The following is an 18,403-nucleotide window of genomic DNA, read 5'->3' as shown; positions in this document are numbered from 1 at the left end:
AAGGAAAGTGGCAGAGCTAGACCTGTGCCTCGTCTTCAGGCTAGAGGGAGTAGTTTTGCCACAACGTTCTCCACAATTGAAAGAGATGCTCATTGGGAAAACAGAGTTAAGGATGGATGTGAGGAGACTTGCCTTTTCTGCAAAGAGGGTGGACACACACTGGAGTCATGTACTCTACTGGAGAGGAGAGCTCACAGCGAGAAGATGGAGTTCCTGAAGGAGAATGGAGTTTGCTTTGGATGCTTGTGCACTGGGCACATCAGCAGAGAGTGCAGGGAACGTCTGTTTTGCAGGACATGTGGCTCACGACACCCCAGTTTGCTTCACATCCACTCTAAGGAGAATGGAGATGCAGAGAAAGGCAGGAGCAACTCAGACAGAGCAGTGGACAGAACTCTAGTCGAGATCCATACCGGTGGCCTTACTGGGGCCGGTGACCAAGATTGCAAGCTTGCCATCGTACCAGTTAAGGTTAAATCAAGCACAGGTCAAAGGTCAGTGGAAACCTATGCCTTTCTAGACCCAGGGAGCTCAGCGTCCTTCTGCACAATGGGTCTGATGGATAAACTGGGACTATCTGGGAGTAAAACAAGGATCCTTCTACATACCATGGGTCAAGAAAAGGTGGTTGACAGTTGCACTACATCTGACTTGGAAGTCGCTGGACTGGACGGTGACCGATACTGTAAAATACCAAAAATCTTTGCACAACATCAAATGCCTGTCAATCGAAGTAACATCCCACAACAGCAAGATCTGGAAAAATGGCCTCATCTGAAGCATGTCTATCTGCCACAGATAGATGCAGACGTGGAGATGTTGATTGGTCTGAACGTTCCCAGATCCTTAGAACCACTGGAAGTCATCCGAAGTGTGAATGGAGGGCCATATGCAGTCAATACGATGCTTGGATGGACTGTAAATGGACCAGTTGGAGGAGACGACAGTGTCATGGCAGCGTTCGGAGCTAGTTCTGAAAGCTCGAGCAGCACCAATAAGATGGAGTATAAACGTAAAATTCATCAGGAGGTGATCGACGAGGCCAAGCAGGAGTTAAAGATTCAGAGAGGAGAGAACACATGGCTCCTCCCAGAGCTCGACCAACATCTTCATCAGACACAGCAGGAGACCATCTTCCAGACCAAGAAGAAGAAAAGGTCAAAAAAGATCCAAAAGGAGAAGAAGAGACAAGAGGAGGAGAAAGCCAAAGCTGAGGCCATCCAACAGGCTGGTCTGCATAAGCTGGAGTTGAACCCATACTGGAAAGATGGAGGGAGTGGTCTTCCCCCAGTGCATAAGACTGGTACTGCAGCACATAAAGCCTCAGTAGAGAATGATGGAGGTGTTGGTTGGTTGAGGAAGAGTTTGAAGAGGATGAAAGAGCAGGCGGAGAGAGAACAACGCAGCCTCAGTGACGTGGTGTCTCAGAGATATGGATCCATTGAAACGTTTCAGAATCGACTTGCAGAAGCTGAGAGAGCAGCACATGGAGAAAGGAGGAGAGGAGGAGAAAGAGAGGAGAGGATGGCAAGAGGAGGAGGAAGAGAGGACAGAGAGAGGAGGATGGAGGAGGAGAGGAGAGGAGGATGGTATAGAGAGAAGAGGATGAGGAGGGACTCCAGACAGTACTCCACGAAGTGGAATCAATTCTCAACAGTAGACATCTCACATACCTGCCACAATTACAGGAACGACAGAACAAGGATCAAGCGGAACTTCATCCCCGGTGACATAGTGCTCAATAATGGACGATTCCGCACCACGGAATTCCTGAATCATTGGGAGGATTACAGAGACGATGCCAGACAAGATCGGACCTGTGCGAAAGGTCTGGATTAAGACGCGGACCCGCAGCTTTCCCTATAGACCTGTGACAAAGATTTGCCTTCTTCAGGAGTCGACAGTCATGAAGGCTTTGTTTCTTTCTCATGATTTTGGATTATTTTGACTTTTTCGTGACTCTGACGTTTGAATTGACTTGACTTTGGTTGATTTAAGAAGAGTATCAAGACCTTATATCAAGACCTTATGTATGAACTATGAACTCCTTGCGCACAAAAAAATCGAAAAAAAAAAGACAAAAAATTGGAACGAAATTTGTATTGTGGTGTTTTATATTAATTGAAGTATTGGTAATTATTACTGTGAAATGAGATTATGTAATAATTAGGGGCCGGCATGTTGGTGACAGGTATACACAATTCGGGTTGTTAGGGTCACGTCATTGATCACGTCATTCACAAATGGGTCACGTGGTGTCGTAGTAGTAAAGTCAGCTGTTCACCTGCGGGTTTCGGGAACAGTAACAATGAGGGGGTGAACGGGGAAGTCACACTTTGCTGACCGCACGTACGCTACACTATGATGAATCAAACCGTGACTCATTCTATTTTTTGATACTATATGAACTGTTTTTAACTACAATAAACTAACCAAACACAGTATCCTGGATCCGTGGTTATGTGGCGAGCGGCGCGTCTGGCAGGTACCATTATTTCCCCGTGTTAGTCTCTCGGTGACTGCAGAATGTTTGGATAGTCACCATACAATCAATATAATGCATTTAGGGCTATAAATCACGTTCTGAAGAAAGCTGCAGAAAACGATAAAAACATACTTATACTTTAGACCATATTTTAGTATGAATATGTGAATGAAAAAGTTTAACGTTGCTACACCCTGAACAATACATATAGGACATTGAATGGGCCATAATAATGGCAATTTAGCAATAGAATTTAAAAAGTTATAGCCCTGCAAAGAAGGGGAACTTCTCCATAGACAAATAGAGCTGGCGAGGGATGGTAAATTATGAATTTAACCCATGGCGATTAAAGTGTTAATGTATTTTCCATGGTAGAAAACAAGGGACACATGGTGCGATGGATGTAACGGGTTCATATTGGTATATAAAGAGGTGTACTTCAACGTATTCATGGTTGTCTAGGCTGCTCATAGTCCTATTTCTACATGGTGCAATATATATGTAGTAGGGCTGTCTCATTATTTCCGAATTTAATTTCGAATTTACATAAAAACGAGATTTGAACGTGAACGGAGAAATTAGAAGAAAAAAAATATTATAATAATAATAACTTCAATAACCTTTTGTGGAGGATACCGGTAAAAACGGTAAAAAAAATACTCCACCACTGCTGTTCTTCTTACCCATCCAGACTTCTCCGAAGCAGCCCTGGCCCAGTTTGAGGTCGAGACGCAGAGACTCCCGCGGGATCTCCCAGGCGTCCCGGGCCAGACCCTGAGTCTGAGGCTTGGCCACCGGACACACGTCTGTCAGAGCGTGACACAGGCCATCGGAGTGCTCTGGAGGAGGAGGAGGAGGAGAAGAGATCGGATGAGAGGGAGGAGAGAGAGAGGGAGGAGACGAGGAAGGACGACAGAAAACCCCATCTATAAGAACACATGAAAGCCGTCTTGCGTGAATGAGAAACGGGTGTCTTGTTTGTAAACATAATGTGTTCGAACCAATCAATAATACCTGCTGAATCACGTGACTATGTCGCCCCCTATCTGCGTTGAGCTGCGGCGCAACAATAAAAAGCAGGTCTCTAATGGAGACGAAAACAAAGGGAAACGGCTGGATGTTATTTAGCCAAATCCTCTTTCACATATATACGTCTTTTACATAGTTCGATTTGGCATGAATTGATTATTTAGATCCCTAACATGGCTAACAAGATGGAAATATATTGTAGTATGCCCCGTTGTTCTGACCAGGATATGTTCCTAATGCACACACCGAGTCTGACGTTGATGAGAAACCCGTCTATAGAGGTTGGAAAATCCTTTCAATATTGCTTGCAGGCAGCTCGATCTCCTGTTCTCTCTACATTGTTGTCTAGGTTATTCTAGTCTAAATAGGAAACGGCTTTGCAGCTATGAAATATTATTCAGTCAAGTAGGCTACTGATAGCTGTACCGTCTGTCCAGGAGCTTAACAGTAGGCTATTGCGGTTCTGACCAAAGTTGACATTTTGTTCTCATGTTTTCACAGGTTTGTGAGGCTCGGCTCCACTCACATGCTCAGTCTGATGCTTGCCTACACTCACACGTGTTTCAACAATGCATGAAAACATGGTTAGGGGAAGTAATCATGAGTTCCTATCAGTCACAGGAGTCTTCAATAACGTTGAAATATGATCCATTTTGTGAATACATTTGTTCTTTGTTCTCTGATGTAACAATAACTTTGTTGGCAGATCTCCATTATTACTGCTACAGTACCAAGCATAATTAACAAGAATATCGTAGCGCAACCTCCGTAACGTTACTTAGTACTTGTACCGCTGGGAAAGACTGTTCATAACTGCATTGTTTATGATGTTTCTTCTTGACTTGTTTAAAGAAGACGTGTCCGGCCCATGGGGACATTAACGTGTGTTGTCGGGCCTTACAAATAAATTTTATTTGAATTAATGTGAAATACTTAATTTTTTCAAATGAATCGTGTTCATATTGACAGCCCTAATTCAAACTCATTAACTGTAAAACTAAATGAACGTGTGCAAAATCGTTTTGCAGTCCCTTTGAAGAACATTAAAGATGTGAGGTGAACAGCGGCGACTCACTACGGTAGTGGAAGACGAGCTGCTGCAGGCTGGTGAACTGGGTACGAGAGGTGATGTAGAAGCCCCCGCTGTCCAGCTTCCTGATCTTGTAATGTTTAACGTTGAGGCCCTTGGTGTTGTCATAGTCCGACACAGACAGGCAGTATGCCCCTGAGAACACAGGCAGAAGGAGACCTTACAATCAAACACCAAACCATCGCAGATGCCAATGATAAATATGGCACTTGACAAGTAACTAGGAATGCAAATATATATATTTTTTCCAGGCCAATGCAGATTTCTCTCTACCCATATCAGCAGATACCGATGGTTCAAAGCATGCCTATCTTCAGATTAGCTGCCACAGCTTGCTATAGCGCATATCTGAGCCGCAGATGATGACATACAGTGTCCCTGTGCACTCACAAGTTTGCTCATATTTGCTCAAACTCCCAGCGTTCGCAGTTACTCGATGCTACATATCACGAGTTTCAGCAAATATGAGCAAAGTTAAGTTCACAGATAGGGACATTATCCCCCCCCCCCCCACCCCCCCCCCCCCCACCCCCCCCCCCCCTCTCATTATATATGCGCAAGCTGGGACACTGTTGCGGCCATATTCAGATAAGGAAGTGACATCATGAGGGGGGGGGGGGGTCTTGCAGCACTTAACTGAAATCTATTTGTTCTTAGTTCAATAGTCCATTTATCAACATTGCGTACGCACAGATATGTGCGTAACCCATGCGTACGATCATTTCTGAGCAAAGTGTGGGACTTATCAATTTGAACGTGTGCTTGACTTTGTGTGTATATCTACGCTCAGCTCTGACCATGCGTACCTGGCGCCCAGCAGGAGAATATGGAGACTGCAGACGGACGGAAAGGCATATGTTTTCATCAGTTTCATGCATTAGTTTCAACACGGAAATAAGCTTTCGTTCATTAGTTTAACTGACGTGTTCTGTATGACCCCCGTAATTCACTATAGTTAATTGTAAAATAGCGACAGTAGTGTAATTATGGTCAAAACCCTATAAATAGCATTTGGAATAATAGGTCTTTCTTTCTGAATGAATGCAGCATGGTTTATATATAGCGTTATCGGAATATACGGGGTGTACTGACTGCGCTCCGCGTAACTCAACTTGTTATTATTTTGCGCATAGATTGCAGAAATACGGGAACGTTTTGATTATATTTAAAAGGCTTTGCCATTGTTAAACGAAATAAGTGGAATTTCGAAGCTGTAAGCAGAATACAAGTCATATGAACACGCACAATATAGTGTTCTTCCCCCTTCCTACTGTATAAGAAATAATTTAAAATGCATTGCAACGAGAACAGAGGTTATTTGTTGAGTTTATGTGTATTACAAAACCCTTGCAATAAATGTGTCTTAAATTAATGAAAAGCATACATGCTCTGGAGGTAGCATATATCGTGTGGGTGATATGACTTGTATTCTGCTTACATAACTTCGAAATTCCACTTATTTCGTTTTACAATGTCAAAGCCTTTTAAATATAAATCAAAACGTTCCGTATTTCTTCAATCTATGAGCAAAATAATAACAAGTTGAGTTCTCACAAAGAACGTATTACATGCTGGGTAGGCTGATAGAGTAAACTGTAAATGAAATAGCCTATAACATTATAAAGGATAGGCTATAATAGCAGGGTCTTCCCAACCGTTATTCCCCAGAGCCCCACGATTCCTGGGAGACATATAGGAATATGATATGATATAAGGTATACTGGTCCGTCAGTGAGGAGATAGCCATTAAATGCCATTTGAGAATATAGGCTATTAATGCAAAAAGACGGCCTATAGCCTATAGATATTATTTAATGTTTTCATAAGCGTAAAGATACAACAGCTAGATTAACGATCAAGTTAGTTTACTGTGCAGGCTTCGCAGGGCTGTCCCATGTGCTATTATATATGCGCACGTTACTGTTGCATAATGTAGGCTATGGCTGCTATTATATGTAATTCATATAGGCTAACTAATACCAACAACAAAATAGATTGTATGACTCTACAAATCATATTATACCCGGTAGCCAATCGAACGAGACTAATAAAAGGCATTCATATTCCAGCATGGTTATAATGACACACCAACGCCAAACAGTGGTTAACGGTCTTTATTAGTATTTTGAGCTGTCCAGGCAGAATTGCAGCAATGGTCTTAGGGAGTCGTTGATATCTGACATCACCGTGTACAAGTCCGCCAGCCTTTTATTTATCCCATAACACGGGTTGTGTCTTCTTGGTTCGACAGCGCCTCTGTGAACAATCTCGCTCGTGGAGTTTCTCAGAGTTCGCTCTGGTTAGTCCATTATTGCACATCCCATGGGGGGTGTTTCATTACCATATATGGATAATCATGCACAAGCATTGACGGTAAGAACAAATGGTATTTATCAATACGGAGTGTACGCACGGTTGATAAATCCCGATATTTCTGTGCGTACACACATTCTAAATTCCGTGCGTAGGAACGGAAATAGAACACTTTCTACGCAACGTTGATAAATGAGGGCCTGGTCAGTGTTATTATTTCAGTCACATGGCACAAGCATTAAGCAAAACTTGCATTGCATGAACACACGTAATTGACCCATCTCAAACCCTGCCCTCTTTTCGTGATCCTCGGATCACGACTGTTGCTTTCCTTGAACAGAGGATAGAGAAAAGAGGGCGGAGCTTGAGATAGGTCAATTCACCCCCCGATCTTCTGAATGCGTGGGGCGGCGTAATTGGGTCCAAATCTTGGTAGCGCAGCGCCCTCCGTGTCGCGATGTGAATCACACTTAATACAGCATGTAATCTGCACGCTTCAGATCATCCATGGCAAACCGACCATCTGACAGCAGAACTCACCCCCAGGCCAAAATAGCCCATACCCACCCACCCACCCCCCCCCCCCCCCCCCCTCTCTGACCCTCCTCCTTCCCAACGCCTCCCTCCCAGACTGTTCCTCAATCTTTCCCCTCTAGCCTACCCTCATGTCACTGTTCCCCTCCCACTGTGTGCATGTGCATGTATATATATTTGTGTGTGTGTGTGTGCACGTTAGAGAAACAGCGATTTATAGCCGTGGGGACATCCAGCACCCTCCCTAGTTTGACCTACTTCTGATCGTGTGATTCACCCCTATCCATTCACAAGCCCTGCACCACTTCCTACTGCTCCGCTCCCTTACACCTCCTCCAAACAACCCCCTAAAGAGAAAGAGAGGCTAGAACTAGCTCCAAACAACCCCCCAAAGAGAAAGAGAGAGACTAGAACTAGCTCCAAACAACCCCCTAACGAGAGAGAGAGACTAGAACTAGCTCCAAACAACCCACTAAAGAGAGAGAGAGAGACTAAAACTACCTCCAAACAACCCCCTAAAGAGAGAGGCTAGAACTAGCTCCAAACAACCCCCTAAATAGAGAGAGACTATAACTAGCTCCAAACAACCCCCTAAAGCAGTGTTTCTCAAAGTGGGGGGCGCGCCCCCCAGGGGGGGTGCAGAGGCATGACAGGGGGGGCCTTGAGATTTATAAAAAAATAAAATAAAATAAATTTTTTTTTTTTTTTTTATTACAGAAAATTATCACTAAAGTGCTATCTGTTGCAGCTGCACTGTTCTCCATGAAAATACCATATTTGGATAAGTTTGACCATTTCTCAAAATCTGAAAATCATTATTTAATAAAACACAGAAAAGGATCACCAAGTTACTCTCAATAAAGAAAAACTTTACAGACAACATTGAGACAAAGCTTCCTGACACATCTCCATCCAAACTCTTGGAAGAACTCATTGAAATCTCATCCGATACCACCTGGAGAGCTAGTTTCAGAGTGTGGTGCTGAGTAACAAGTATCTCATGATGCAGCAGTTAAGGTGTTGATACCATTCAGCACCACATATCTGTGTGAAGCTGGCTTTTCATCCATGACAGCTCTGAAAACAATATATAGGGCCAAGTTGAGCCTTGAGGATGACATGCGTGTTGCCTTGTCAAAGACTGACAGCAATAAAGACTGTTTGCTTATTTCCTATGTTCGCTTTGTAAATTCCCAGTCACTGAGTGAAGATCTGCTGTTTTGCAAATATGTCAAAAACAGAGCGACAGCTGATGAGCTCTTCAAAATTATTGACAGTTACCTGACAGAACATGGACTGAAATAGGAGAACTGTGTGGGCTTTTGCTCTGACGGTGCGCAGGCCATGGCAGGGAAAAGGAGGGGGCTACAGGTGCTCATCAAGGGGGTCTTGCCAAACGTGCAATGGACGCACTGTAAATTCACAGAGAGGCGCCAGCGTCAAGACAGCTTAGCCCTGAGCTGAATGAGGTTGACAGAAGTTATAAACGTGGTAAATTTCATCAAAACCCGACCCCTGAAAGCGCGCCTGTTCTCTGCGCTGTGTGAGGAGATGGGAGCTGACCATTCTGCAGTGCTGTTTCACAGCGAGGCAAGGTGGCTCTCGCGAAGGAAGGTGTTGTCAATTTGATCAGGTCACGATATTGGTGTTATTTCAATAAATTTAAACATGGCCCATTTCATGACTATTTTGTTGGGGCGAGGGGGGGGGGGGGGGGGCCCAAGATATTTTGGTCCGCCAAAGGGGGGCCTGACAGAAAAAGTTTGAGAAGCACTGCCCTAAAGAGAGAGGGAGACTAGAACTAGCTCCAAACAACCCCCTAAAGAGAGAGGCTAGAACTAGCTCCAAACAACCCCCTAATAGAGAGAGACTATAACTAGCTCCAAACAACCCCCTAAAGAGAGAGAGACTATAACTAGCTCCAAACAACCCCCTAAAGAGAGAGACTAAAACTAGCTCCAAACAACCCACTAAAGAGAGAGAGAGACTAAAACTACCTCCAAACAACCCCCTAAAGAGAGACTAGAACTAGCTCCAAACAACCCGAGAGACTATAACTAGCTCCAAACAACCCCCTAAAGAGAGAGACTAAAACTAACTCCAAACAACCCTCTAACGAGAGAGAGAGACTAAAACGAACTCCAAACAACCCCCAAAAGAGAGAGAGACTAGAACTAGCTCCAAACAACCCCCTAAAGAGAGATATACTAGAACTAGCTAGCTCCAAACAACCCCCTAAAGAGACTAGAACTAGCTCCAAACAACCCACTAAAGAGAGAGAGAGAGACTAGAACTAGCTCCAAACAACCCACTAAAGAGACTAGAACTAGCTCCAAACAACCCACTAAAGAGAGAGAGATATACTAGAACTAGCTCCAAACAACCCCCTAAAGAGAAAGAGACTAGAACTAGCTCCAAACAACCCCCTAAAGAGAGAGAGACTAGAACTAGCTCCAAACAACCCCCTAAAGAGAGAGAGACTAGAACTAGCTCCAAACAACCCCCTAAAGAGAGAGAGACTAGAACTAGCTCCAAACAACCCCCTAAAGAGAGAGACACTAGAACTAGCTCCAAACAACCCCCTAAAGAGAGAGACACTAGAACTAGCTCCAAACAACCCCCTAAAGAGAAAGAGACTAGAACTAGCTCCAAACAACCCCCTAAAGAGAGACTAGAACTAGCTCCAAACAACCCCCTAAAGAGAGACTAGAACTAGCTCCAAACAACCCCCTAAAGAGAGACTAGAACTAGCTCCAAACAACCCCCTAAAGAGAAAGAGACTAGAACTAGCTCCAAACAACCCCTAAAGAAAAATACTAGAACTAGCTCCAAACAACCCCCTAAAGAGAGAGACTAGAACTAGCTCCAAACAACCCCCTAAAGAGAGACTAGAACTAGCTCCAAACAACCCCCTAAAGAGAAAGAGACTAGAACTAGCTCCAAACAACCCCCTAAAGAGAGAGAGACTAGAACTAGCTCCAAACAACCCCCTAAAGAGAAAGAGACTAGAACTAGCTCCAAACAACCGCCAAAAGAGAGACTAGAACTAGCTCCAAACAACCCCCTAAAGAGAGAGACTAGAACTAGCTCCAAACAACCCCCTAAAGAGAGACTAGAACTAGCTCCAAACAACCCCCTAAAGAGAGAGACTAGAACTAGCTCCAAACAACCCCCTAAAGAGAGAGACTAGAACTAGCTCCAAACAACCCCCTAAAGAGAGACACTAGAACTAGCTCCAAACAACCCCCTAAAGAGAGACTAGAACTAGCTCCAAACAACCCCCTAAAGAGAAAGAGACTAGAACTAGCTCCAAACAACCCCCTAAAGAGAGACTAGAACTAGCTCCAAACAACCCCCTAAAGAGAGAGACTAGAACTAGCTCCAAACAACCCCCTAAAGAGAGACACTAGAACTAGCTCCAAACAACCCCCTAAAGAAAAAGAGACTAGAACTAGCTCCAAACAACCCCCTAAAGAGAGACTAGAACTAGCTCCAAACAACCCCCTAAATAGAAAGAGACTAGAACTAGCTCCAAACAACCCCCTAAAGAGAGACTAGAACTAGCTCCAAACAACCCCCTAAAGAGAAAGAGACTAGAACTAGCTCCAAACAACCCCCTAAAGAGAAAGAGACTAGAACTAGCTCCAAACAATCCCCTAAAGAGAAAGAGACTAGAACTAGGCTCCAAACAACCCCCTAAAGAGAGACTAGAACTAGCTCCAAACAACCCCCTAAAGAGAAAGAGACTAGAACTAGCTCCAAACAACCCCCTAAATAGAAAGAGACTAGAACTAGCTCCAAACAATCCCCTAAAGAGAAAGAGACTAGAACTAGGCTCCAAACAACCCCCTAAAGAGAAAGAGACTAGAACTAGCTCCAAACAACCCCCTAAAGAGAGAGACTAGAACTAGCTCCAAACAACCCCCTAAAGAGAGAGAGACACTAGAACTAGCTACAAACAACCCCCTAAAAATATAGAGAGAGACTAGAACTAGCTGCAGAGACATAATACAGTGTTGGGGCTTTGTCGTATTCATAGTATTCTCGTGATATTACGCACCACCTACTAGGGCTGCACGATTAATAGTTTTTTAATCGAAATCGCGATTTGGAATGATGCAATTATCAAATCGCCAAGCCTGCAATTAAAAAAAAAAAAAAAAAAAAAAAAATTAACCAGGAAGTCCCATTGAGATACAAGATCTCCTTTGCAAGGTAGACCTGGCCAAGATGACCGCAATAACATTTGCAATACATCACACAGCAATAAAATGTGCGATACATCACACAAGAACATAATAAATGTGCATGTATACAATACATCACATGTAAACACAAAGCAGAATAGTCTACATCAGGGGTAGGCAACCCTAGGCACGCGTGCCTGCATAGGCACAGGGGGCAGCACTAAAAATAAATAAAAATAAAAATCTTTTGCTTTGAAATATTATAGTGAAATATTTTGCACTGTTGTCGCATTTATCTTGTTGAAATCCTCCCACAGGTTCTTTTTACTAACGCATATTTAATTGAGACCCTTTATTTGTTTATTATTTCAATTTAGCTGGAAATACATTGCTACATCATTCAGTAACATTTGCAGAGCCTTATAACAAAAACATTATTACGGTCACCATTGTGACCAGTGGGATTAATCAACAAATTTTATTATTTATTTTTCTATTTCATTGAACATTGCACATGTTAAAAGCCATTTCTTTTACTCAAAATGTGAGTATTACCAAGTCAACTTGTGTTCTTAAAACAATGACAATAAACATAGTTTTATTAGGTTGAAATAATGTGGTTGTGTACTTATTTTTCTGTTAACTTATTATGGATTGAAAACTGAAAACCTTAATGCACAGTAACTGAACTCAATATTTTTAAGTTCTGGTAACTTATTATTAAAATCTTTTTTACAGTGTAGTCTTGCGATCAATCAAAACGTATTTACACGATATACCTCACATTCACCCTCCATTCACATCCTGGTGTTCTCCTGGTGTTCTCTATTAGGCCTGTAGGTGGAGCTATGACAGCACACGTACAGTACACACACCGATGGTGTGTGATGTGTCCAAAAATGAATGTGAGTGAAATGGTCGCACTGTATGCAGCTGTTTGTCTGCATTGCATCCCCCCCCCCCCAACTCAGATTTAGGGTTGATACAACCATCATAATAATATTGTTAATAATAACAATAACAATAATGATGTAATAATGTAAAAATTATCATTAAAAATACCTGATTATGAGAAAAAAAATTACGATGCATGGAATATTGTTGAGGCACACTAGTTACAACTATATTTCAAACAGGCACTCCATGTCAAAAAGGTTGCTGACCCCTGGTCTACATGATAGTAAAAGTGTATAATACAGGGTAATACAGTAATTTTGCAGTTGGGACCCGACTACAGAAAGCAGCAACATTCTTCTTGTAATTTTTTTTTTAAATATGTTATAATCGCATCGCAAATCGCAATATCTGTCAGAATAATCGCAATTCGATTATTTCCCAAAATCGTGCAGCCCTACCACCTACTAGAAATTACCCTTTGGCACATGTAAATATACAACTCCGTGGCTGCGGCTGTTTGACTATAAACACAATCACTGATTGACCCATCTCAAACCCTGCCCCCTCTTTTTTTTTCTTTTTTTAAATTCACTTTTTCTGAAAGTTACATTAGCTATACTATCACATTAGACATATTACATTAAATATAATATTACATTAAATATGATATTACAGTACTTACTGTAAGGATGAAGTATATTAGAAATGGTTAAAAGGTGTCGTTAGGAGACTAGTAATATTGACACATGCTGCATATATGCTGTCTGAATATACCTGCATATAACCCATATACCGTAATTCCTCTAATAGTAACCGGGTCTCAAATACAAGCCGGGTCTCTATTAATGGCCGGGTGCGCTCTTGAGCTAAGCAATTATAAGCCGGCCTCCTAATACAAGCCGGGTTACTAATATACTGAGCTGCATACTGAGCTAGTTACTTGATTTCACTTTGAAAACGTTGAAATGACCAGTGACCACCTGTAATTGCACTGTTTACTATTTCATACAGTACTTGGTTTCAATAAATTAACCCAGTACATTTTACTGGGTTCAAACTGACACAAAATGTTGATTTATTCATTATGATCCGTTTGAAAATTTGAAATATAGGCATCCCTCTTATACAGGCCTCCTCCTAATACAAGCCTGGTACCCGCTACAGTTGAAACAAATACAAGCCGGGGTTACTATTAGAGGAATTACGGTAACTCTATATGATAGCATGTACAATAAGTAAGGGATAATGTATAGCTACGAGGTCATTGTCACAAAATAATTGACCGACACAGAGTTTAAAATACCGAGCCGCCTCGGCGAGGTGTTTTAAACGTCAGTGAAGGTCAATTATTTTGCGATGATGACCGAGTATAGCTATACATTATCCCGCTTATTACATGGCTAACTTACTAACAATATACCGAATTCATTCGACAAATCGCAGTTGTTCTGTGGCTCTGTCAGCCCAAATAAAGTGATTATTATTATTGCGGGCAGCCCGGCAGGTGTGTCTGATTGGCTGCACTGAAACAGTGTGTGTCAGTGGGGCTTGATTACTCCAGCTGCGAAAAACAATAATTCACCGCTGTCGGGGGCTATTGACCAATCACAAGCAAGCATTTCGGCGAATGTGAAAACGCCATGTAATAATGCTGTATACAGTATATATATATCTATCCACATCTGTCTGTACATACCTGCACATAATCCTTTTACATATCTGTAGATACTATATAATCTCTATCTGTACATATCCCTTACCTACCCTTTACGCTGCTGGCCAGTATGACTACTACCATACTGTATTTATACCTGTATCACTGTACATATTAATATTACAACTCTGTACATATATTTTATTAGCACTATACTCAGTACCGGTATATATTTTATACCCAGTTGAATCACCTGTACATTGTATATTACTATTGTACTTTACTGTTACATTTGCACTCTGGTTGGATGCCAAACTTATTTTCGTTGTACTGTACTAGCGCTGTATAATGACAATACATTTTAATCTAATCTAATTATTTTAGGCAGTAGCTAAAGTTAGTTTTGAAAGTTCGTCGGATGCAGCAACACAACGCTAACTACCGGAGGCAAGACTTGGAGCCTCCGCGGTGATGAGCGCTTTGTTCCCACGGTTCCTGCTCACCTTTAGTGGTCTCGCTCTCCCTCACCAAGAAGGTTCCCCGTCTGTTCTGCAAGCTCAGAAGGAGCCTCTCCGAGTCTCGCCGGGTAATCTTCCCAAAATACCACCTGCCAAAGTGGGCCACAGAGAACAGGAGCAGTGAGTGGCTGCTGGTGACGGCTATGCTGTAGCACATTGCAAGAAGAGAGAGAGAGAGATACTTCTGGCTCGTACATTGGCAGGATGGCATGCCGAAATGTATCTTGATCTGGAAATTAACTACTGTAGAGTCAAACCTATAGTATTCCTGTGTTGTTGTTTTTGGTACACTATAGAGATTTACCACATAATTACTGTAGTATTTCTATATTATGTTCCGTACTGGAATATTATAGAAATGTAAGGTATGTGGTTACCATAGAATTACTATGTTTCAAAAGTGATTCACTACCGTATGTCTTTAGTAACCGCTGCGTATGGCAAAACAACACCAGATTTCTAGTTCTATAGTTTAGTATAGTAAACTACTATTTCACTATAGTTCATTTTCCTACGGGGTGGGTCTACATTCTGTACTGTCTTGGTTCTTCCAAAGTCATACAAGTCAGCTAGATCACTGGTTCTCAACGTGGGGTCTGGGGAACCCCCAGGGGTCCTCCAGGGGGTTCCAGTTGACCCCCCCCCAAAAGGGAACATTTAAATGACTAGAAGTTAGCCCAATGAGAGAATGTATAAGCATGACTATTCTGTTCATAGGCTTCACATTCTTCACACTCCATAGACCATTATGGAGTAACTAAATCTTCTCAGAAGGGGATCCCTGAGACTATTTCTTATCAAATGGGGGTCTGTGGCCTGACGTATCAATTTGGGGGGCGGAAACCTTGACATAATACAGGTTGAGAAGCACAGAGCTAGATCCTACATATTACACACCGTCCTACATCCTAATACAGATTACACACCGTCCTACATCCTAATACAGATTACACACCGTCCTACATCCTAATACAGATTACACACCGTCCTACATCCTAATACAGATTACACAAATCAAATCAAATTTATTTATAGGGCCCGACAACACACGTTAATGTCCCCATGGGCCGTACAGGTCTTCTTTAAACAAGTCAAGAAGACAACATAACAATAAGTCAAGAACAGAACAAGAACACCATAAGGTCCAAACATTTTTTAGATGAATGCAAATAAATGAAAGAATGCAAGCACTCCCAGACATACCCCACGCGAAGGTAAGGAAAAACTCACTAAAACCTAACAATAGGGAAAAAAGCTCCACAGGCAGTGTGGAGGAGAGAAACCTTAGAAGGGCCATTCAAGGGGGGATCTCCCTTCTTAAATGTTGGTGATAGTAGTGTTGCAGACGGACAGTTGGTAAGCATGCACTCATGTGTGTGGTGAAAGGTATAAGGATTGGCAGGGTCCATCAGTTTAGCATGACTAGCAGGCTCGCTAAGAGCCTGCACCCTGGCATGCTTGTGGGGTGGCTGTCAGCCCGAAGCTATAATCTTGTCTATATTGCGAGATAAGAGAGAGGCGCCTTGCATGTTAGGATGCACGCCGTCCTTTCTCAGCAAGCCAGGGTGCCCCCAGAAAGAGGACCAATTATCCACGAACCCTAAGCCCTGTTCTTTACAGTATTTTTCCAGCCATCGGTGTAGAGAAGCTGTCCTACTCACAAACTCATCATCATGCCGGTTTACAGGCAGGGGGCCAGAGAAGATTACTCGATGCCGACTCATCTTTCTGGCGAGGTCAGAAAGCCTAACTATGTTGATCTTTGTGACCTCAGAGACTTTCATCCTGACTCAAGTTCAAGGACACGACTCTCTAACAGAGTTAACCTTTCTAGGAGAGAGGGACAGACATGACAGACAGAACACATAGCCAAGCTTACACCAGGTAGAGCAGGAACAAATAAAGATACAAAGTACTATGGATCAACTGCTAAAGGCTATGTGTATGAAGCCGATTGAAGGTGTAGCTAAGGAGCTAAAACCAGTGGGTCGAGTAAGTTGACAAGCTAACAAGGCAAGACCAGAAAATGCAGGTACAAAGGAGTGGCCTGCTAGAGGAGGGCAGGTGAGGGGCAGTAGATACTCTAGTGCACTCGGTTGCCTCCTCGGATGACTCCAGCAGGAAAACTCCAAGTCTTTGTCTGTCTTAGTCGGTCGCCGGCGCTCTGCTGGCGCTTGGATAGACTACACTTAAATCCCTATTAAATATTGTCCCACACCTGTAGGGGGCTAGTCTCTGACTGATTGGACTAATTAGCACAGGCTGCTCACGTCAAACCCAATAGGGTGAAGAGAGCCTGATTGATTGAGAACAAACAATTATCAAAATATACAATGGATTGAGTACTAACTTACATTACTCAGCAAGATCACAGTGGAGTCAGCTCAGCTTTTAGATTTTTAGATTACACACCGTCCTACATCCTAATACAGATTACACACCGTCCTACATCCTAATCCCGGTTTCTAGCGATTGAAACTACAATGGACTGCTGCGCTGGAAACTGCTGGAAACTTCTGGAAACCTCAAGCCAGTCGTAAAAGTTACAAAACAGCACGAGAGAGAGAGAGAGAGAGAGAGAGAGAGAGAGAGAAGGAGAGAGAGAAGGAGAAGGTGATGTACTCTTCTGCTTGGATGGAGTCGGACGGAGCAACGTAGTTGCTGGGGATGTAACCACTCTCTCCTGTAGTTAGGGAGCGAGCTAGCCACCAGTCTCCTTCCCTGCAGCAGTGAGAGAGACAGAGAGACAGAGAGACAGAGAGAAATGAAAAACACTGGTAATACTCACTGGGACAAATGTAATATTTCTGGGTTAATTTTTAGGTCTCATGGGTTTATTGTCATTTTGAGAGACAGTGTCACAGAGGCTGGGCACTTATGACACTACTGTGGCTGCACCAGTGTGATGCACCAGTGTGAGGCACCAGTGTGAGGCACCAGTGTGATGCACCAGTGTGATGGACCAGTGTGAGGCACCAGTGTGATGCACCAGTGTGAGGCACCAGTGTGATGCACCAGTGTGATGCACCAGTGTGATGCACCAGTGTGATGGACCAGTGTGATGCACCAGTGTGATGCACCAGTGTGATGGACCAGTGTGATGGACCAGTGTGATGCACCAGTGTGATGGACCAGTGTGATGGACCAGTGTGATGCACCAGTGTGAGGCACCAGTGTGAGGCACCAGTGTGAGGCACCAGTGTGATGCACCAGTGTGAGGCACCAGTGTGAGGCACCAGTGTGATGCACCAGTGTGATGCTTCAGATTAGAATGCAGGCTGCTCCCATGCAGGAACATTTATCTGCAATGAGCCCGGTGAAATTCCAAGTCTCTGATACACACATCGACATTTTCCTTATATAGTTTGACTGGAGAAAGTGACACGGGTCCATTACAATATAAAGGGTACAGAAATTAGGCAACTTTACACTGAAGGTTGTTGGAACAAACATTTGCCAACGTCCAGTAATAAGTGATACAATAAACAATGTGATGCTGTGAATAATTTAAAAAAAAAAAATTGAAAAGAAAGAGGGAAAAGAATGTTGGGCAACCCTTTATTTCACAGTCGTTAGTCACGCCACGCCGTGGTCTAGTTCTCCTTGTGTGCCATATTCACTTCAGAAATAGCTACTCCATAAAACACAAACAGCTAAACCCTAGACGTTTAGAGTGACGTGACGGTGTGAACAAAG

General features: G+C 43.0%; 1 protein-coding gene across 2 annotated transcripts in view; it reads right to left on the bottom strand.

Moving 5' to 3' along the window:
• LOC311230997 (proto-oncogene tyrosine-protein kinase Src-like) overlaps positions 1-18,403 on the bottom strand; it is a 62,672-nt gene that overhangs the window by 16,732 nt on the left and 27,537 nt on the right. For both annotated transcript variants that reach the window (XM_084317463.1, XM_084317464.1), the window contains 4 exons: positions 17,330-17,428; positions 14,693-14,796; positions 4,590-4,739; positions 3,169-3,324 (listed from right to left, as the gene is read on the bottom strand). In XM_084317463.1, coding sequence (XP_084173589.1) covers positions 3,169-3,324; positions 4,590-4,739; positions 14,693-14,796; positions 17,330-17,428 — 509 coding nt within the window. The remainder of the gene's footprint in view (positions 1-3,168; positions 3,325-4,589; positions 4,740-14,692; positions 14,797-17,329; positions 17,429-18,403) is intronic.

Source organism: Notolepis coatsorum (genome assembly GCF_963971535.1).
Source record: "Notolepis coatsorum genome assembly, chromosome: 6".
NCBI classification, from domain to species: Eukaryota; Metazoa; Chordata; class Actinopteri; order Aulopiformes; family Paralepididae; genus Notolepis; species Notolepis coatsorum.
Note: the sequence above shows the minus strand (reverse complement) of the source record. Positions and strands in the feature narration are given on the sequence as shown.